Genomic DNA, 23200 nt, shown 5'->3' with positions numbered 1-23200 from the left:
TTTCTCATAATTCTTAAAAAATTACATTGTTGGTCCCGCACTTAACTATTACACGATATTTTTCATTAAATATTTAATGAAAAAGTGTCATGGGATAAAAAAATATTTTTTTTGTAAGTTATAAGATCAAAAATAAAAATTTCATAATCAGTAAAACTAAACACTGCCTATGTTGTTGTCTCATACTTCTCGGACAAGCCTCCACTAACGGCATATTTATCAATAATAAATTAGATTTCCTTTTGCATTTCGCCCAATTAAATTTTACGATAGGTGTATAGAACATTGACAAATACCCTTTAATTTGAGGAGATTAGTCGTTGTGGCACATCGTTTTTGCATTTATATAACTGTTTTAAAAGATATTATAAATAAGAGTAGAATATATAAATCAATACATTACATATTTATTAGTTATGTCAAATTTGAAAAGTTGAATAAGTTAGTTAGGGCATTTTTGATTTCATAAAAAATTAATGCAGCAATATCATTAATCGTTGTTGGTGAGTATGGAGTGTCTTTTCATTTTATATTAACTAGTCGTTATAGCACGTTGTCCCTGCGTGCATATAATAAATAATTGTTACGCTCTAAAATATATTTTAAATAAGAATAAGATATATCTTACATCTAAGAAAAAGAAATAAATAAACTAAAATAAATTTAGAGATATAATCGACACAAAAAATTGGTGTCAGTGATTTTTATATTAGTATAGATAGAAAGTATAAGTCATAAGATGGGAAGAACAATTTGATATGGGTTGGTGAAATACATAAGAACATTTTTAGTAATTTAAAAAATTGGTGTTGTGGTGTAAGTAACCCCTATTTATGAGTGAAAATATAATTTTTTTTATATATAATACTAATTATGTGGCACGTCGTTTTTACTTATATATAATAAATAAATTTTTATATTTTAAAATATATTATAAATAAGAGTAAACTATATAAATCAGTACATTACATTAATAAAAAGAAAGTAAGGACAAAATAATAATTCATCAATAATGTAAATTTTGAAAAATTGAATAAGTTAGTTATTTTTTCATGAAGGACATTTTTTATTTCACAAAAAAATTAGTATGCTGGTGTCATAAACCGTCATTTGTGAGTGTAGTGCGACTTTTTGTTTTATATTATTATAAATATAAATGTAGATATAGATATAGATGAGGTATGTATCAGTTTTCCACCGTGGATGGTACTTGACCCTTTTGCCCCCATATGGCCATACAAGTATGACTTTCGAGTACAAATTAAAGCAATTTCTTATAATGTTTGTCCATTTTCCAATTATTACTTTTTCAATAATAAATTTAAATAATTATTTAAAAGAAGCCTCAATTTTATTAAAAAGAAAAATAAACAGGCACATCTGGTTCGGGTCCAGTTCGGCACGATCCTGAGTTAAATTTTTTGAATTGATCCGTATTGATCCTTAGTCACCTCGGAACCACTCTGCACATTGAAAACTTTTTAGATTCTTGGAATTGTAAGCAAACGAAGAAGGGAAAAACATAGTAAAAACAAAAGGAAAAAAAAAGGAAAAAGCTCCTAGGCCTCTTGTTCCAACTTGTTGCTTTGCAATTAAGCTGCTATCTCGAATTTCCTGGCCTTGCTTTCTAATTGCGGGCTTATGGAACCAATTAACCCATGGACATTCAAATTTGATTGGAGCTGCAACTGGGCGATCCAACATAGCTGGGTTGAGAAGGTACAGGAACCTGTGGGCTGGACCTTTTTTCTTTTTTTCTAGCTTGTTTTTTCTTTTGTATTATTTTCAACAGTCACTAAAAGAAAATTTATTGTGGCTATGAATTAAAATTATGATAAAAATAATTATTATTTATGACTAAAAAAATCAACGCAAAAACTTAAATTATTCATTATTTAAAACTATTTTTTCCATTGCTCATTTTTTTGTTATGGTTTAGCCATAACAAATACTTTAGCCACACTCATAAAAACTACGGCCAACAACTGCTGCGTGACTGTAATGAATGACTATTTACTACATCTATTTATTTTTCACTGTGATAAAATGGTCCAAAAAAATCAAGTTCCCATCAACTTATGCATCAACAAATTGTGCATGGCTTTAGAGGCAAAATTCGTTATATATATTTTTTGTACAATTAATATTTTTCCAACTATTGGTGATTAGAGATTTTTATAAATTTGTATTTTATTTTAATTTATCTCCTTATAATATTGCATATGAGCAGATTATCCCTTATGGCAAAAAGATAGCAATTTATCCCCTGTCTAGGGAGGTAAAGTGTTTCATTTTAAAAAAATACATGGAGATAAACTATTGCACTTTAAAAACACAGGGGAAGATAAATTGCTAATTTTTTTTAATAAATGGATAATTTACTCATTCACAATATCATAAGGCGTTATTTGCATTTTTTCCTAAAAAAATGGGTTATATGCATAATTTTTGTTTTTTTGCGTTGTTGATTGAACCTATTGCACGTAAAATAAAATAAATATATTTATATTTTTTCGAATATCTCTAACCTTTTCTTCTCTTCAACTAATTTCTAAAATATATTTTTGCCGTTTTCCACAACCCCTAATTTAAATAGCAATTAAGGTATAATTAATTAATTGTCCTCGACTTTCACATCTTGATGGATCATCCCAAATACAAAATTTTCTACCTTTCTCACTGAAAAAGAAAAAGAAAAAAGAATATGAGAATTAGGGTATTTAAAGAAATTGTTAAATAAAAAAGCTTTATTCTATTTTGGCATTTGTTAAATCTTGAAAAAATTGTAACTTTAGTTCTAAAGAATAAGGTAGTTTACAATATTAATCTGCCACTTTATGAAATCGCTAATATTAGTCCCACACTTGATTTATTTATACTTTATATATTTGCGCTTTTATTATTAACAAAAAAGTCTAATATATAGATATTGAAAATTCGGACAGGAGTTTATGCCGTATACATTTTTTGCGTTGAATCTTTTGACACAATAAGTGGGGTATTATATATTGGTCCAAAAACCAACACAAGTACAAGTGTACAACCCCTTCAAACACATATCCATCCATCCTAGAAATTTGTGCAATAACTATCGAAAAACTCTCCACCTGATAATACTCATAAGAGTATAATGCCGCGTACCAGTGAGTTTCCGATGATCGATATCCCAAGGTTATAATTAAAATTCTCAAGATCATATATACATATATATTATATAATTTTTAATTAACAGTAAAAATTATGATAAAATTTTAATTAATCATAATTGTGCAACGAAAATTTATTAACTGTGATTTCTACAAATGATATGCTAAAAACTATTATGATCAGAGCCAATGTTGACTAGATGTCGTTAGAACATTAATTTTTGCCCATGTCAATTTTGTTTGACCACTATAGATAGTATTAATTTACAATCTAGAAATTTGCAGTATGAAATGTAGAAAAAAAATGACAATTTTAGTGGTACAACTTAGGGAGTTGGTATTTTTAATTTTGTACGAACTAATTTTCACAATTTAATCCTATTTTTTTTCATAATTTCGACAATTCTAGTCATTTTTCGCTAATTTGACTGAAATTTTGATCCTATAAATTAATTATGCAGGACAAAATATATCAACTACCCTAAATTATAGAACAAAAGTTCTATTAAATGTCACTTATTGCTTGATATCTTAATGAAGTAAATATTATCACTTCCCTGAAAAAAAAAAAAAAAAAAGTGAGACATACTAACTGTGACTCCTCACATTCCATTTTCCCTCAAACAAATTTATGTATACATAGGGGAGAGGAAAAATAATAAATGGCATTTATTTTATAAAAAATCCACAGATTTCTTTTTTTTTTTTCTTTACCCCCTAATTATTCTACCCTATCTGAAACACAACATAAACACAATAGTCGAAGCACGAATTCTTCTATCACACTTCAATGTCAAATGCCATGCTAATATGTAACTACATATATATATATATATATATATAATATCCGTTTCAAAACATAAATATATAATAAATCGAATTACAATGTAAAAGTATGAAAATTCACCATACAGATGGTGGTGTGACAACCAAATGTTCTACGTATACAAAGTCCGGTTTGTTTGTCGGGAATAAAATATTACCCAAAATAAAATTGTAGGAAATTTAATTGTTAGAAATTTTATTTCATTGCAATGTTGGGATAAAATAGATATATAATAGAAAAATCAATCAAAATATTTAAAGGAGATATTTGGTCTACTACACATAATAAAGGAATGGAAAATATAGAATTAAATGATCTCGTAATTTAGGTCATTTAACGTTTTCACCATTTGACTTTCTATGATGGAATTTCATACCTACATCTTTTTAGCTTTCACGATTGCAATTTTTTATTCGCCGGATTTGCTTCCAACATGAGAGGGTTGAATTCCAATCAGAGATTGAAATCGCAAAAATTTAAAAAGATGTGGGACCAAATCAATTTTTTTTTTGTTAACCCATTTTAACCAATTAAAGGACAAAAATGCTAACATAAATGGATGAATATGAACAAAACCCTTAATTTTAAAATGTTACGTAAAGGGCACATATATCTCTCCGACAATAAAGATGAACTCAATTAAAAAAATAAAAGACTAAAATCATAAAAATTAAAAAGATGTAAAATCAAAATGCTACCCTAAAACGTTAAAAGATGAAAACATTAAATAACCTAAATCACATATGTCCAAAAATGCATCTAAAACGCAAATTATAACAATAAATAAATTCACAAAGTATCATCGATATACATAAATCGATATTCTTATAATATAAATACACATATAAATAAACATAACATATATTTATATTTTTATATGGGCAAAATACTTTTTTTAATCCCATAAAATAAGAATAGAATTTATTTTGGTACACAATTATGACAAGTGTGACATTTACTCCCATAAACTCATAATCACGCGTATTTTAATCCCAAAAAATAATGTTCGTTGTAATTTTGGGACCAACGAGACGTTTGGGATTAAAAAGGCATTCAATTTTAAGTCATGTAAAAAGCCCAAATTCACATTTTCTGGGACTAAAAAGGCGTGAATTTAAATTTTATGGACTAAAAGCGTCACCTACCATATTTGTGATACCAGAAAAATTTTCCCTTATTTTATGGGACACAGAACATTTTGTCCATTTTTTGTTAATTTATGAAAACATATATTGGCGAAAAGGTTACAATTTTAATCCTATAACTTAGGGATAGTGACATTTTTAATCCTGTACAAACCATTTTTCGCAATTTAGTATTGCAACTTTATAATTTTGACAATTTTAATTTTTCAACCAATCTGATCAAAAAGTGCAATTTGCTCCCAATTTTAGTCCTATAAATAAATTAACAAAGGAACAAAAATATAAACTCTTCCAAGTTATAAGACTAAAATTGCCAAAATCGTAATTTGCTTGCAATTTTACTCCTATAAATAAATTAACGAAGGAACAAAAATCTTAACTCTCCAAAGTTATAGGAATAAAATTGTCAAAATTCCTTTAAGTACCAATGGAACTATGGAAAAGTGTATTAGCCCTAAGATACAAGACAAAAGAAATGCAACTTCCCCCAAAAGTTTACATATTTACAAATTTACGAATCAACTTTAACCGTGTCAAACCAATCATATAAGTTCAGTTAATATTACTAGGCTTGATGTATTATTAATCATATTAAGGAATCATAGTCAAGCCAATTAATTAATCACACTTCAATTAATATTAGTCTAATTGATATATAATTAATCAGATTATATAATAATCAACGACATGTATATTATCAGTTAATTTAATTTGTAGTTAATTTGGCATAGCACGTATAAAAGACATAACAGATTCAAGACCTTTAGTAATACAAGAACACAATTTACATATATATATATATCATAAGTTTCTATTCTCAGACAAAATTGCCCTTGATCAGAAGTGGATCAAGGACAACAGGAATTTCTGCAAACTTTATACCCAAGTTCTGAAGCTTCGCAAACACCAAAAGCGAAGCTAATTTGCACTTAGACAACTACAGTACGTGGCTTCAATCAATCAAAAGCACTCGTAAATTAAAGAAGACGACTACATATTCTTGAGGAAATAAGTTCAACTCCCCACTAATCAAAGAGAATCGCTTATCGAAACGACGACTCTATAGCCCACCAAATATCAGTTCATCTCCAACCCTAGCTAGTTTGAACCTGATCAGAGCTTCTTCCATTGCTTTTCGTGAAGGATCTGGACTTAAAAAGAGATATAATATATATATATATGCAATAAAAACAAGAGTGGTCTTCAAGATATTTATGCTGAGACTTACCTGATAAAAAAACATTACATTTTTCGTATCTTCTCCATCTTATAATGATGATCATCATCTACCTCCAGTTCAAAATCATGCAAATCTGCAACCTTAATTTGCTGATCTTCCAATTTATGTCTGAATTTGAACACAATTCCAACATAATCTTCAGTAATACTTTGCGTCTGAGATCAATTCTCCTTGAGAAGGCCGGTTCTTGAACAGTGTTGTATAATCCATGCAAGACCCATTTTCATGGCCTTATGATGCATAAACCCTTGATTTCAAATACTATCAAACAAGAACGGATCCCCATAGTCCCAAATGCTGCTCGTAGGATACTCATCTTCACCAGCCAGCGGCCATGGCGGAGAGGTCATGTACCCGTTCAACGACGCCGCCGGATCTGATATCGCCGGCGCCGCCACTGTTTCAGTGGGCGTGATGGATAGACTCGATCCGACAGAGCCCACGAGTGAACTTATATCATCGTAACCAACGGACTGCAAATGTTGCAAGTCCTGATTTTGTTGCTGATGATGATAAGTATCAATGTTGTTATTAGGGTTTGGATAAGATGATGTTGTCTCTGAGGGTTCCCTAATTGTGGGGTCAGACTGATCAACCCTCAAATCCCCCGCTCCGTACTGTTGTTGCACCATAGAACTCATCTGTTGTTGCGGTAATTGCGGTACTATGTTAGGGTTATAATGTACGGCAGGGTACAACCCGTACTGCACATAGTTCCCCACCACTCCCCCCGCCGTGGGCGCCAGCTGCGGCTGCGGAGTCGAAAATGTGAGCCCAAATCCTGACGGGCGAGGGAGCAAAGGGCGAAGGGTTTGCGTTGAGGACGATGAAGAGGAGCTCGATCGAGACGAGGACTGGGAAGACGAACCACCACCGTTACCACCGCTTCCGCCGCCAGAGGGTTGGAGATTTAGCTGTGCTCTTGAGCCATAAAGTATAATGGCTGCACGGTCATATGCGCGAGCGGCGTCCTCCGCCGTGGAGAAAGTACCCAGCCACCGCCGCGTCCGCTTTCTTGGCTCCCGGATCTCTGCCACCCACTTACCCCAGCTCCGCTGCCGGACTCCTCTATACCTGAACTTGCTATTGTCCGGGCCGCCTTTTCCTTTACCTCTCTTGCTAGTGTTGACGTTACTATTGCCCCCGGCGGAGGAAGTGGCGGCGCTGTCGCTGCTGGTGGTGGAATATGCTGAAATGGGATTGTAGTCATTGATGTTGTTGTGGTCGTCGTCTTGGGGAGGGTGAGAATTAGGGTCTGAAATTGCAGCACCGCTCATGGCGAGTGGCTGGTAAGAGAGGTGGCGCCGGAATTAAGATTAAAGAAAGGTTGGAGAGAGAAAGAGAGGAAAAGGTGGGAAGACTGTGGTGGGTTTTTGCCTCGTTCTGTGTTTACCCAATTGAGAAGACTGTGGAATGTGAATGCCTGTGTTGGAAGAGCATCCTCTGTAAATGGTGGAAGAGGGCGGTGGTCATGTGGACACAGGCAAATGTATATATGTACGCGTATATATACGTCTGTATACGTATATATATATGTTTGAGTTGCTCCCATATGAAGAAACATTATACATATGGAGATATCCAAATTTATTATTATTATTTTCATGTAAATTCACGGGGAAGAGCCTTACTAGTGAAGAATAGATAGGTTTACAACACGAAATACGACATTTTATTATGCTTAATAATTTATAATTGAAAATGAGAAATTGTTATGACAATTAATTAATTATATATAATTGTACAACGACTTTATGGTCACCACTAATGTTTTGTAACTAAAATTATGTTAAATACAATTATTTATGGTCAAAAAATTGAGATTTTGCATCGATTTTGTTTGATCGTAATAATAATGTTGATTTGTTATAATTTTTAAGCTATAATAATTTATAATATAAGATTTAATCAGAATGTAGATAGGTATAATTAGATTTAATATTTATAATACTTACATTAATTCACCCTTAATTAAAAGTTTTTAATTTATCTTTATTGTCCGATATAAATACTCAATTTTCTAGTCACGTTAATATATTATAATGTCAAAATGTAAAATATATAATACATTTGATAGGAATGTATTAAATAAAATGTAAAATATTGTGTTAATTTAATAGAGTACCTCGTATTTTTCCCTGTGCTTCGGGCTATCCTGCGATACCCTCTACGGTTTAAATTAAAAATTCTAAGAAAACAAATACTAAATTTTGATCCACCGTTTGAAAATTAAAATGAACAAAATACAAATTGAATAAAATAGACCATTTGCTAACATATATATAACATGAGGAATGAAAGGGACAAAATACAAATTTTATTCTATAATTATAGGATATATCAGCATATTTAGTCCAAATATTACTATTGAAAAAAAAAATCATATTACAAACGTTGGTAGGAAGATTAAAAATCCCCAAGTGTAAAACATATGTTAATTTTTGACGAATTTAATATTCTCCTTTGATATCTAGAGTACATATAACACTACAAAAAATATAACATGTAATCATGACTACATGCTATAATTATAAACAAAATAGACGTAGTAAATAGTTAGTGTTCATAGTCATACAATGGTTGTTCGTTATGATATCTGCGAGGGTGACTCAAAAAAATTTTCATAGCTAAAAGCCACGATAAATGTTATTACCATATCTTTTAGACATGGCAAATAACTTTTTCTTGATAAAAAATCTATATCTTTATATCTGTTTTATTTATCTATAGTCAATAAAAATTACTTGATATGATTTTGGTACAGAACTATTAAAATTTTAGTCAATAATAAATTTTTTTAATGTTTTTTTAAATATGTTCTCAATTATAAATTCAATATGAATGAGGACCAAAAGTAATACACTACAGTTGTAGGACAAATATTGTATCTTTTTCTCCAAAACTTTAGTGTTATTCAAGATATTATTTCTTTAACGTGCTTCAAATCCTCCCATTATCATCCCTACTTACAATTTTATCGCTTTACTATCAATGATCAACGTGACTTTAGTATCGAAACACTATTACCAAAGTCTTCCCAATGTGATTTCAAGAATAATTTGTTTTTTAAGAATTGTCACACACAGAAATTTGAGACGTACTTGCTCGTCAAAGTAGAATTTCCTAAAATTCTTTAGAAAAAAGACATTAACACAGTAAAATCGTAAGTCTGAGTATGTTCAGATTGGTATCAACTTTTCTAATTTCTAGATTTTTTTTAAAAAAAAATATTAGTTTAATTACTGCTTGGGGAAGGAACAGTGTATGTTCTGTTCTCGAGACCTTTACTTCGTGAATAAGGTAAATTTTGGGATGGATCATTAAAGGCGGCCAAGAAAAGATTTTTGTGGGCAAAAACTGTTTAATATTTATTAAGTGATGCTTAAATTCTTGTGTTGCTCTTTTCGAAATCATTAATTAAGAGACAGGTTGAGTCCTTTTCCATATTCATTGCAGTGGGTTTTGCATATACTATTCTTTTTCACTAAATTAAATGCTACTATGCCAAACTGGTGCGCCATAATAAGTTTCTAAATTAATTACTTTGCAGAAATAATATAAAACAGAATAAATAATACAATTTTTATCTGTTAATATAAGGATTGTGATAATTTCAGTCCAAGTCCGTTCATATTTTAGAGCACAAAGATGTAACTTATAGAAATTGGTAATTTTGCCAAAAATATCTTAATTTGGTCGGAATATGTCACCAGACTTGCACGTGATATTTAAAAATTGAGAATTTTTACATTTTTCAGTCAAATTAGGGTTTTCTGGACCAAAATCGTCATTTTTTCATAAATTACAGTATTTTATTGCATGTAAATATTGAACAGGCCTTCACTGAACCTGATGCAATGTTGGTTCGGGATAATTCAATTTTGGTCCACTATAACTTATAACAATTGGTAATTTGGTCCTATGAATCCTAATTTAGCCGGAACTTTTCGCATAATCTACACATGAGACCTAGAAATTGGGGAGTTTTTAATTTTCGGTCAAATTAGGAGTTTTTGGGTCGAAATTGCCATTTTTTTTTCGTAAATTACAATTCTTTATTCCAAATCTTAAATTGGAATTGCCACCAACTCTGTATTTTTACCTATAAAAAATGTAAAGAAACTAAAATTTAGAATTAAGAGATAATTGCACTCTCCTCTCTTGAGATTTTTTATAATTATATGTAGATCCCATGTGGTTTAAAAAATTACATCTATCACCATTGAAGTTTGCTTCTATATGAGAAAATTAATAAGTCACTCAATTAATCAAAATTCACCAAATTTATTGATATTAATAAAAACAATTTGAAAAAAAAACTATACTTTTTCTCGATTTACTTATTACTGACGTATTGTAGGTCAAATAAGTTTTTTTACAATCAAGTTATCCACATACGACTTTACGCGTTAGTGCATATGAAGAGGTATATTTTCAACGTTATAAGGGTAGTTTAATTCGAAAAAAATTATTTGACCTATAATAAATCAGTAATAAGTCAATTGAAGGTAAATATCAATTTTTATTTAGTTTTTCTATTAATGTAATTAGCAAATTCAATTAATTTTGACTAAAGGAGGGACTTATTTATTAGATGAAAACAAACTTCAAGAATATAAAATGTAATTTCTCAAACTACAAAAATTTATATATAATTGCAAGGGAAGAATTGCAATTATTCCTAAAATTAATTATACTTATCACCTTTGAGGTATACCCAGTGTCACAAATACCCCTCATACTTAATACCCAGCTTCCACAAATGGCTGACCACGCTACGGTAGCAAAACCTAGCAAAGTCGTCGTTAATACTATATTTCTTACGATTTACACTTTGTCAACTATGATTCTGGTTTCATAGCTAAAAGTAATAGCGTTTTTTTCCCCTTATATAGTCATATTGGGTTCTTGTTTGAAAAATTAATTTAATATGCAATTTCAGGATTAGCACATGTACACAAATTAATCTCCTATACTAATTTGTTAGATTATCTCTTACATCAAATGTATTATTATAATCCACACCCAAAAATATATTTTGAAAAAGCATTCCATTTTATTTGTTAGTCTAATTTGAAGGCAAAATAAACTTTTTTCTTCCATAACACTGGATTCAACAGTTTTCATCTTTTACTTTATGGGATTATTAAAATAGTATCAAGATTGTAAAAAATCTATACATTTAATCATTTGTTTTATGGAATTTTTAAAATTATCCCAAAAAAAAGAAAACTCGATTAATTTAATTCTATATTCAAGATTTTATAAAAATAAATAAATAACAAAGACACGTAAGATGGGCGTTTTTTAAATATTATAAAAGCTTCTGGGCTTACAAAATTTTTTTCAAACTTTTCTTAACTTTTATATTTCTTATTCATTTTGACCCCATTCGATCCTTCCTCCAATTTCTTATTCATTAAAATGTTATGCCCGTTAGTTGAGCTCTGCTAATGTGGGGTGACATTCAGGCTATGAGAAAGTCGATTTCAATACCAAATTCTCAATTGTATGGTGTCGAGTATTACTCAATACTAATTATTAAATATTAATTAAGAATGTATTAAATTTAATATGTCCATAACTGAACTTGCCTTTTATTGGATTAATTTTCTAAATTATCAATATCGATATTAATCTCAGGGGAATTAATTTGTGTTCTTATATTTCAAATTACTTAAAGTTTTGAAGAGTATTGATAGTCTGTGGTGCCCACTATTAATTTTTTCTTACTAAATACAAACACTAGTTTCACTTTATATTTATGTTAGTCTCAACACTTTATTTTTCTTATTAAGTATTAAAATCATCAAATCACCAAAATCACACATTTGATTTTGATTTAAAAAGTGCTAATTTAAAAAATTATTTTATAATAATTAAGAAAAATCAAAATCATACCATGAATTCGAAGTGCCATTTTTTTCTGCCACTGATTATTTTTTATTTATTTAATACGTGTAACCTCATATTAAAAATGGAACCTTTATAGCTTCTATTTCCCCCGTTTCCATTGGCACGTACTACGGCACCTCGAGGGCCTCGCCGGAATGGAGAAATAACGGAAGGAAGCGTGTAAATAGGATTGAGGAAAGGGGGCAGGGAGAAGAGAATGTTGATAGATTACATTTTACATATTCTATCTTATTTGAGAGCCATATGACTAAATAATCATCAAAATTTGATGGAAATTGGCCAAAATAATTTTTTGCCAGTAAATAAATTACTAAAAAGTCATTTCCTAAATAATCACAACTTGCCTTCATCCATGACATGTAGTAAACACTTAATCATCCAGTATTGAAATAATACAGGAAGGATAATGTTAAACTACGAAACATGCATTGAAATACTTAATCATCCAGTATTGAAACACAAAACTGAGTTACATCCAGGTCTTATATTTGATCTAATCTTTAGCTAAAAACAGCAAAGGACAATACCAGAGTAAATCCCAACACAATAAGGAAAAACCAATGAGTTCCCGTTTGAGAATCCAGACATTTAGAAAAGGGAAGTTCCTTTGCCCTTCTTATCTCCACCAATCTCAAAATGCTTGCACCTCTGCAAAATGAGCAACAAACAACTTCTGGTGAGTATAGAGACAGGACACTACCAGAAAGAAAATGCCCCATGAAAAACCAACCTTGATTGGGTGCTGGGAAACATGCTTGCAACCCTGGCACTGCAACCTTAACACAATCTTCTTTGTCGTTTTTGCCTAATCAAGAATGAGAAAAAGTCAGTGATTTAAGCAAGCATCCCAGTTTGATTACCTGAATACATCTTTATGATATTCCTGGCTGTTCTTTCGTAACATTCAATTATATGTAAGTTTTCTTGTCAAACAATAACTATCTCCATTCATGGTGGATTGAAGTATTAAAATGGTATATGAAAAATCATTTTCACCTTCTTGTGGAAAACAGGCTTGGTCTGGCCACCATAACCTGACTGCTTGCGATCATAACGGCGCTTCCCCTGAGCAGCTAAACTATCTTTACCCTTCTTGTACTGGGTGACCTTGTGCAAGGTGTGCTTTTTGCACTCCTTTGATTTGCAAAAAGTCTTCTTTGTCTTAGGAACATTCACCTGGAAATACAAAACCACAAATAAATTAGCATCCAAAAGCGCATGAATTTGACAGCTTAGCAGATTCACAAACATCAAATACACAGCATCCTTTTAAAGGAACCTAATGCCTCCTTACCACTAGACTAGCAGATACGTGAACTATAACCATTTTATAGTGAGAAAAACTAAAGGACAATTCAACAAAAATAGAAAGCACCTAAAAAACAATAGGAAGACACATTTGACTCGCAAGCAACCACGCGCACACGCACACAAAGACAAAAACATACAAACATACACACGAGAACAATCATATCCAAGTGACCAGATGCAACACATTACTTTCATGTCATGAGAATAAAATGAGAAATCACATTACAATGACAGCATCATCCTAGATATCAAAAAGACCATCATCATAAAAGTGAACAAGTCCAAAACTATCCAAAACATAACGTTATGTCCAAAAGGCTTATAATAAAGTCCAGGCAAGCAAGCATGGTATCCAAGTCAAATCCATTGACCCGATTCAACAACAAATAAATCAAAACACTGTTTCAGCTTTCAGATATCTATCCAATTACAATGCGAATGAAATCTTATAGCACGCTTATGCAAGGTAACATGATAATTGTTTTAGGTGTATACTCCATATCTGAACACCAAACTTAAACTTTCATTCCCAAAAACATCCAACTTCATTTCTGCTCAAAGACCAAAAAGCAAGCCCTAAAATCCTCAAAAAGACAAAAGTAAAGTATCTCGGAGCCGAAAATTGATAAGAACAAAATAATACACTCAACTCAGCATATTCAAATCGAACGCTTTTGCCTCCAGACTAAACAATATTACCAAAACCGATCCATGCCAAGTTTTATAACTCTTAACACGAAAACACTACCACTGCTTACAGTACGTTCCACTAATTTCAGAAACAATTTCACCATATAATGACATATTAAACCATCATCTAACCATAACACATGAGGAATAAAATGACGTACGGTGCAATTAAACGAAAGTAGAGCATAAAGAGAGAGACATTACCATGGCTGCCGGCGGAGGAGTAACGCTGGACTACGGGCTTTGGTTTTCTGCGTAATGCCGTCTGAAACCCTAAGCCTATGTTCGGTTTTGTGTTTTGGCCCATCTCTAGATGGGCCAAAACACAAAAAAACCTTATTTATTTTTGTAATTTGCACACCTACATTAGGTGTGTCATTTTAATTTTAAATATTTTTTATTTTTTATTTTTATTCTTTAATCTTTTCTCTCTCTTGAATTTTGGTAATTAAAAATATTTGAATAAATTAGTTGGGAGTTTAAATAAAAAAAAATGAAGTTATATATACATTATATATATATAACACAATAAGTTAGAACAAAAATAAGATAATAAATACATCAGCTAAAATATTGAAAATGGGGTTTGATTTTATTGTGTGTGTATGTGTGTTTTTTTTTTTTAAATACAAGCATGAGAAGTTCATTAAATTTACAAAAGTCATGTTTATGTGTCATCGATCAAGTAATTATCCAATTCAATTAAAATGATTTTATTTTTTAAATTTACGTATAATGGACCAAATTGCTATTGAAATAAAAAGCGATGGACTAAATGATTTTCTATAAGAGAGTAAAATTTTATAGGGGTAATAGAAAAATCACCAATCTTAACGAACTAGTGTAAAATAAAGGGATAATTACACTTTTCTTTCCTGAAATTTGGTATAGTTACACGTAGATCCCATGTGGATTGAAAAATTTGAGTATTTAGGTGATGCGGTACTTTATTTGTTAATAATAAAGGAGTTGTTCACCATAGACCCTGATTTCATGTCAAGATTGTTGACATCACTTTATGTTACCAAAATTGACAATGAGAAATTTGCCCGTGTGTTGTTGTCCGATATAACCTCTATTATTATATACTTCACAGTAATGATGCTCTTATGAAAAAAAATATAAGTAGTAAGTGATTGTTTTTTTTTTTTTATAAATGACTAGCAAAATAAACGCGTCTTGCGCGTGATGCATAACTCTTAATTTTTCAATATTGATTTTTTTCTTTCTTCTTCATTAGATAATATGTAAATAAGTAAAAGGATTTTAATGAGAAATTTGTATGGAAGTATTGATATCCAAACGTGATGATTAAAATGAACTCTAATTCAATATTTATATATTCAGCTCTTCAAATTGACGGTGAATATTAATTTGAATGGTGTGGTGGAAAGCTTTCACAAACTCTCTAAAATGTTATAAAAATTTTTAAACTTTTACATAGATCTAATTTCTAAAACATCTCTCAACTTTTATATTTGTCTAAAATCTTGCACTCATTCCATGCTTATATAAAATATTCTAAAATTTTTTAACGAGAAAATAACATTTTTCGTTCTATAATTTAGGGTCTTTTCATTTTTGATCTCATTGATTACGGGATTCTCACTTTTGATCATGTAACTTTAAAAAAGTAGCACTTTTGGTCTCATGGCACATTTCTGTTAGATATTTAACGAAAAATGCCACGTGACCACTAAGTGTATGGAGATCAAAAGTGCTATTTTTTGAAAGTCATGGGACCAAAAGTAAGAATCTAGTAATATATAGAACCAAAAGTGTAAAGGCTCTAACAGCCACGTGTGATTTACTGTTAAAATATTTAACGAAAATATATCATCTGACCAAAAGTGGTATATTTTAAAAGTTACAGTACCAAAGTAATAATCTCGTACCCAATGAAATCAAAAGTGAAAAAGCCCTAAATTATGCAACAAAATGTGCAATTTCTCCTTTTTTAACATTTTTTTATTTTATATGGCATTTATAATGTTTTTAGATTTAATCTCTATTCTGTTGCAAATCTTTTAAAACGGTCATTTTTTAAGTTGTTCATATATTTTCATTTTTCTATTTTCTTTAGAAAATAAATAAATATTCTATCGATTCAAAATATTTAAAATTAAAAAACATTAAGCAACGTACCTAATATAAGAGAGGGAGAGGGAGATGAACCCCATAAATTTATATGAAATATGAGTACATGTTACTCACACTAATTAGAACGTGAGTATGCAATTGCTAAGTCAGTTATAAGGGATAATTTTATTTTTCTTATTAAAGTATACTCTATTTTTAGTTTTAGTAGCCTAAATTTTTAAGTCATCATACTTCTATATTTTTAAAAATACAATAATTTTTTTCTTTGTATTTTTCAAAATGAAACAATTTATCTTCTTAGATAAAGAGGTAAATTGCTTTATTTCAAAAAACACAGAGGGATAAATTGCTATTATTTTTTCATAGAGGGGTAATTTATTCATTTGCGATATCACATGGAGGTAAGTTGCAATAAAGTCATTTTGGAAAAGTAAAATATTATAGAACCATTCTCTATATATAATATATCTAGATATTAAATACTTCTTCAAGTATTTCAAAGATTAATTAATTTAAAATTAATTAAGTTTAACTAGTACTCAAACACCCGCTTGACTTGATAAACACAAACTTTTCCAAACTGTGCATCTTAAATTGGTGAAGAGGTAAACCTGTCTTAAATATTAGGGCTATCTGCAGAGCAGGACGAGGTTTCACGAAATTCATTGGTTTCGCTTTGCAATTGATGTTGAATACTCGTCTTGAAAATAATACGTCTCTAACACGTGTTGAACACATCATTTTAATATATAGGGCACATATTCTATTGTATATGTTTTATGTTGGTGTCCGTAGGCGTAGATTGTAAGGGAGCATATATGGAACAGAACAACTTCCCTCCAACGATACTACAGAAAGCCTGTCTGAATTCTGATCCTTGTTAAAGCCAAAAAAAGGAAGAAAAAGGCTTAGCCAAATCCAGGGCAGGCATCATCAGCCCACAGTTTCATTTCATCATCAGGACTTAGGGTCCCACCAGCTTTCACTATTTCCAACGCCATCTACCTCTGTTCTCCACATGCTCTTTGCTGCTGTTCTTTTCATTCTGACAGGCTGCTGCTGCCAGGCTTGGATTCCTAAATCCAACAATCATACATTTTCATGCATAATTCACTCTTATAATTCCACTCAGTATTAATATATTTGTATATAATAATACATTCTCTAAATTTAAGGTCATTTCAATTAATTATGTACGTGTGCTTTCGATTTTTGTACTAGTGATGGCCTGACCAATTCTTTTTTTCCCATATGATATTAAATCGATGTTTCAGTAAATTACGTAATACATAATTTGATTAATAATTTAATATAATTAAATAATAAAATAAATTATAAGAAATACTCAAAATAAGATAATATTAGAAAAAAATTACTATTAATTATAATTTTATAAGATAATATTAAAAAAAAAGCCCTAAATATCTACTAAGCCAGCAATCCCATCAGCGCAGGACTCGATTGCCTAGCTAGCAAGAGCACGCCAGTCATGGGGCACATGATCTTTGAGTTGGGTAAGGACTTTTCATCCCCTTTTATCTCGTGTAATGATGATTAATTTAACTCTTCTGCAAATATATTTGAAATTTCCTCAATCCACGTGAGTGAAATTCCGTCCGCCATAAGGATTCATCCTGGAAAATAACTCGACCAATTGGTCTACTTATGAACCAATGGGGATCGCTCTGTTGGGAGGACACAAGTAGAAAAGCGACCTTTGCAGGATGTTTTTCCTATTCCAACGGTCTAGCTCTATAGCTAACACCCCCCGGGGGGGTGGGGGCTGATGATATCCCTCTACATTCCCTATACCGGCCCGAGGCATACCCATCAGCCCGACTAGCTCATAAGCAGGAAGGTAAGGCCCATAAAGCTGTTTATCTTATCTTTACTATTAGGCCCAAGGAATAAATCTATTATGAGCCCGACAAACAATCAAACAACTAGGTGGATACGTCTGCCATCACATTGGCACATGTCACCCTAAATATCTCTAGCAATTTCTCAACCATTCGATGGCAACCTAGCTGTAACCAACAAGTAACAGAATTTCGGAAAATTAGGACAGACTGGACAAGATCAGTTAAAAGGTCATAAATCCTTCAAGATAGTCGAAATCCTGATATTCTTTCTCTGTTATTTAGCTAACACGTGTAGCTATCTACTGACAGCAGATTCAGACTAACTACCCTCCTGATCCTACTCCATGAAGGCCTATAAATAGAGGCTTATGCAATCATTTAGTAATATTTACTCTAACACTTAAACTCTTACTCTCTCTCGTAATTTTGAAGGTATTTTAAGCCCACACTTTACCTCCACAGGAATTGTATCTTACCATTTTTCACATTTTATCATTATTTCACATCACTTCAAGTTTTTCTTTTATTTTTATTCAATAAATTATTAGTAACTTAAGTATCAAAGTGCTAACCTCTATTTCACATGTTAGTCCTTGATGATCTTAGAATTTTGAAGGTCTTCGATCTTTGTGGTGAGACTAAAATTGTTGCACATCATTGGTGTCGTCTATGAGAACGCTTGAATTTAGATGTGAGAAATGACAAGTTCGGATAATGGAGGTGACAATGCATCTCTCCCTGCTGTAGTAGTTTCAGCTATCCCATCTCAAGAGCAGGTCGTAGGGGGACACAGTGCCCCATTTAGATTTTAACCCGATACCTATACCTCCTACCGTTAGCTCATTGCTCGTTGAGCATCTCTAATCGATCATAGTGGAGACCATCAATGCAACTCTTTGAAGCTCCTAAGCCAATGGAATAGGATAATCCTCCCAGCAGGAAAAGAGCGAAGCTCCAAGTGAGCAAGGAACAAACGAATAAGTTCGTGTGTCTCCAACAAAGTGGCCCTATACCCGCCAAGCCTCTAGTAAATCTCGGGAGACAACACTCTCTCATGAAAAGAATGATGGTTTCCACCAAGGGTTAAGGAAGGAGATCCTGCTCTTGGAGCGTGGTATTTCTTTCAATGCTGACATCATGGTAGAGGAGCTCCTTTCTCATTTTAGGGCGCCTACGCACCTGCCCGCTTACAATAGCACAATTGACCTTATCGAGCACATGCATAAGTTTCTAAGTGCAACACTGCTACAAAAGTATACTGATGATATTAAATACTGTATATTTTTTATTACACTAATCGATTCTGTTCAAAGATGTTTCGACCAACTTTCAGCTAGATCAATAAGATCTTTTGTAGAATTTTTTTAGCTCCCTTTTCTATACCAATTCGCTAGCAAGAATAAGTGCCCAAAGCATACTAATCATCCGAGTTGGTCCTAAATCGGTTGGTCCATGGAATAAGCCAATTATCAACCTATAAAGCTATTTCTCTTATCTTTACTAGTAAGCCCAAGAGTAAGTCAATTGTCAACAAAGTCATCAACAACTAGGTGGACAAGCTATCAAACAGGTTGTCAACACATTGGGCATGCCACCCTAAATATCTCCAATAAACTCTTAATCATTCGGTAGCTGATAACTAGCAAGTAACACATCATCAACGACTATGTGGACTTAATTCTACTTAACAGGCTCCAGACTATGAACTTGCTCCTTGGTGACAGGCTCCAGCCTGTGACCATGCGGATAAGTTCCGGCCTATGCTTCTCTCTGATGAGCTCTAGTGCATGTGAACATGTTGACAGGCTCCGGTCAATGACCCTACTAATGGGCTCTCTACTTTGACCTGCCCTACTGAATAATCGTCCTACAACAAATCAAGCCTTGTACTACTCTATAAGCAAGTACATACCTGCTCCACTGAACAAGTGGCTTGTTGTAGGTCATGCAGCAAATCCTACCAAATTCGCTTGGGTGGACGGGAAAAGCTATTGCAGATTTCCCCTACAACAACAAAGGACAGACCAAGTAGCCTTGCAAAATATTTCCACTGAGTCAGCACAACAAGAAATTTTTCAGTTGTATAAAGTTCTTAAAGCAAGAATTTTGCCTAATAGGATTATTCTTTCTAGCAGTCCAATACAAGCCTTATACTACTGCAGTGTGGGGGCTGGGGAGTGATGATGTCTTACACTACTGCAGTCTTACACTAATTTTTTTGAAGCCTAAAGCAAGGAATGAGCCCCACCGATCAACACCGCAAGCCCAGCCATGCGGCACACAACAAAAGTTTCAAGCCCATATTTTGTGCACTTAAAACTAACCTAATATGGTTCAAAAGCAGGTTTAATTCAATAGAATAAAATCAACAAACAATAGGGATTTCATTTCAGATAAATTTTCCATATTTTAGGCCATATCATATTAAAAAATCTCCAGCTAACTCCCCCTATATATATTTGCAGAATCCGACCTGTCAATAGGTAGCAACAAGCTCTCAAATTTTCAAGTGGACTCGGCAAAACTCGATCAAAGAGTCATATATCTAAATCTAGATAAGTCCGAATCATGATCTGATTCTTTTGTTGGATAGCCAACATTCATTTCCAATGGTATGCAGATTGCGCTAACTAACTCCCAGATTCTACTCTCAAACCTCCTATAAATAGAGGTTACAGTGCAGTCAAAATGGTAACATCAAGTCATTTATACTCCACACTTTTTTTTCTCGGTCAACAACATGGATATTCACTCACTTCTCACTTTTTGTACTCCGCAAGCTTACTTTAGATTATATCTCGATATTGTATTACTTCACTCCAATTATTACACTATTTTCTTATAGTAATTCCAGTATTTCTCGTCTCTTTTTTTGATAATTCAATACTGACTTGAGTGCTAACCCTTGTTTTGCAGATTAATCATCCCTTGATCCTAAAATTTTCATAAAGATTCATCGACTATCATGGTGTTACTGGATCTCCTACGCACCAAATATTATTTACCATGATCGAATAAAACTGATGAAACGTGAAGTTTTTACCAATTGTTGATCAACATCCGCCACAATTTACTTATGACAAAATATTTATCACGATTTTAGTTGTATCGAATTATAATTAAGCCTTGCTTGCATAACAACAATTTATAACTAATGTACAATCATAGTTAATTAATATTTACTAAAATTTTTAATATTTAGCTATGGTAATTATTCATAATAAAAATTATATGTTTTAAAGCGAAAACAACATGAAAAGTCTAATGGTTAGCCATGACGAAAGTGGAATAAGATACATTGAAAAGTAATATTGTCATTTTAAGAATTAAATAAGTTATTAGAGCGGCCATTCCAACAAAAGCACAAAGTAATATATGATTAGTTAATTGGTAAAATACACTTATTCTCTAAATTATACTTGATGTAACGCTCACTTTCTAAACTAACAAATGTAACACTTATTCTCTAAATTTTTGGACAATCTTGCCCTTGTATTATATATAGTACAAAGAATTTCTTTTTCTAACAATTTTTTATTTTAAGTTCAATTAATTTTTTTTAATTGGAAATAATATCTTTTAATTATAATGAAGTAATAGAAAATTAATAAATTAAATAGTTTGAATGTTTTTATGTTTTATAGACTCAAAATTAAGTAATGAATAAATACAGAAAATACACAAAATAATTTCATAAGAAGATTTTATTAATTTTGTAATAAAATTAAGTTATTAACTATTTATTCTTTAGATAAAAATGAGTAATTAAATCGTTTTTTGAATATATTTTCTTTAAAAATATGATAAAATATTTATATTTATTCATTATTTTCTAAAAATTTATTTAACTTTTGATTAAACATATATATTTGTCATTTTTTTTAAAAATATATATATGAATTGTTGGTTGTATTATATTTATTGTATCTAGTATATATATTTATAATAATACTCTGCTTGTAATTTATATTTGTTGTATCTACTATATATATTTATAATAATACTCTGCTTGTAATTTAAATTCTTCCCTTATTAAAAAAATTAATTAAAAAATAATTTAATGATGATTTAATATAAAAAATATTAAAAAAAATATATATATATATATATATATTAAAATAATATAATTATTCAAAGCATAAGAGATATTTTAGTGCAATCAAAAAAGTAAATGTTATATTTATTAATTTAGGGATAAATATTACATTCAGAAATAATTTAGGGTGAAAAGTTTATTTTACCCTTAGTTAACTTATGAGGCACTAATTACAATCTTCAAGCCCACAAAAGAAATGTACCAATTGATCAGTTTCAGGTCAAGCTGTCATCCTCTCATCGCGACAGCAGCTTTAGGAAACACAGAATCTCGACCAGAACAGTAATCCCAGCAGGTTGGAAAGCTGCAATTGCCGGCTTCCCCATATTCCTCCACTCTCCACACTCAACCAAGATACAATTATTAAGGGATAATTATATTTTCTTTTCCTAAAATTTAAGGTATTATACGTAAATTTTTTGTAATTTGAGATATTATATTTAACACTTCTAAAATTTACTTTCGTATGATAAATAAGTTTTTTCATTAATCAAAATTCATTAAATTTACTGATACTAACAAAAGAATTTAAAAAAAAATCTATATTTCTCCCAATTGACTTATTATTGATCTATTGCAGGTCAAGAAATCTTTTCATGATTAAATTAGCCTCCTACATTTTCAAATGTATGCATGTGAGGAGTTATATTTTTACTGTTATAAGGATAGTTTAGTCGAAAAAGATTGTTTGACCTGCAATAAGTTAATCTAGAATAAATATCGATTTTCATTCATTTTTTTTTGTTAATATCAACAAATCCAATAGATTTTAACCAATGGAGAGACTTATTTATTAGATGGAAGCAAACTTCAGGGGTGCTATATGTAATCTTAAACCACAAGGATTATATATATATATTCTAAATTT

At 31.1% G+C, this 23200-nt stretch overlaps 2 protein-coding genes across 3 annotated transcripts; both read right to left on the bottom strand.

The window, feature by feature from the left end:
• LOC105160869 (ethylene-responsive transcription factor ABI4) lies at window positions 5924–7787 on the bottom strand. Its single transcript, XM_011078369.2, has one exon. The coding sequence runs from the start codon at window positions 7632–7634 to the stop codon at window positions 6612–6614; it is 1023 nt and encodes a 340-aa protein (XP_011076671.1). The 5' UTR covers window positions 7635–7787; the 3' UTR covers window positions 5924–6611.
• On the bottom strand, window positions 12678–14609 carry LOC105160868 (60S ribosomal protein L44-like). Of its 2 annotated transcripts, none has more exons than XM_011078367.2 (4): window positions 14479–14609; window positions 13270–13449; window positions 13004–13078; window positions 12678–12921 (listed from the first exon to the last, which is right to left on the bottom strand). In XM_011078367.2, exons 1-4 carry the CDS (start codon window positions 14479–14481, stop codon window positions 12862–12864), a joined length of 318 nt encoding a protein of 105 aa, XP_011076669.1. In that variant the 5' UTR covers window positions 14482–14609; the 3' UTR covers window positions 12678–12861. The 2 variants fall into 2 exon arrangements, with proteins under 2 accessions (XP_011076669.1, XP_011076670.1); XM_011078368.2 differs by lacking the exon at window positions 14479–14609 and adding an exon at window positions 14407–14431.

This window comes from Sesamum indicum, linkage group LG4 (genome assembly GCF_000512975.1).
Source record: "Sesamum indicum cultivar Zhongzhi No. 13 linkage group LG4, S_indicum_v1.0, whole genome shotgun sequence".
Classification (NCBI taxonomy): Eukaryota; Viridiplantae; Streptophyta; class Magnoliopsida; order Lamiales; family Pedaliaceae; genus Sesamum; species Sesamum indicum.
This window is presented reverse-complemented; position numbering and strand designations above follow the sequence as displayed.

Coding starts and splice junctions, on each gene's coding strand:
- LOC105160869 (XM_011078369.2), bottom strand. CDS start 7,634: ATGAGCGGTGCTGCAATTTCAGACCCTAATTCTCACCCTCCCCAAGAC.
- LOC105160868 (XM_011078367.2), bottom strand. Junction 13,079..13,269: donor AGCCTGTTTTCCACAAGAAG/GTGAAAATGATT, acceptor ATTCTTGATTAG/GCAAAAACGACAAAGAAGAT. Junction 12,922..13,003: donor TTTCCCAGCACCCAATCAAG/GTTGGTTTTTCA, acceptor CTCATTTTGCAG/AGGTGCAAGCATTTTGAGAT.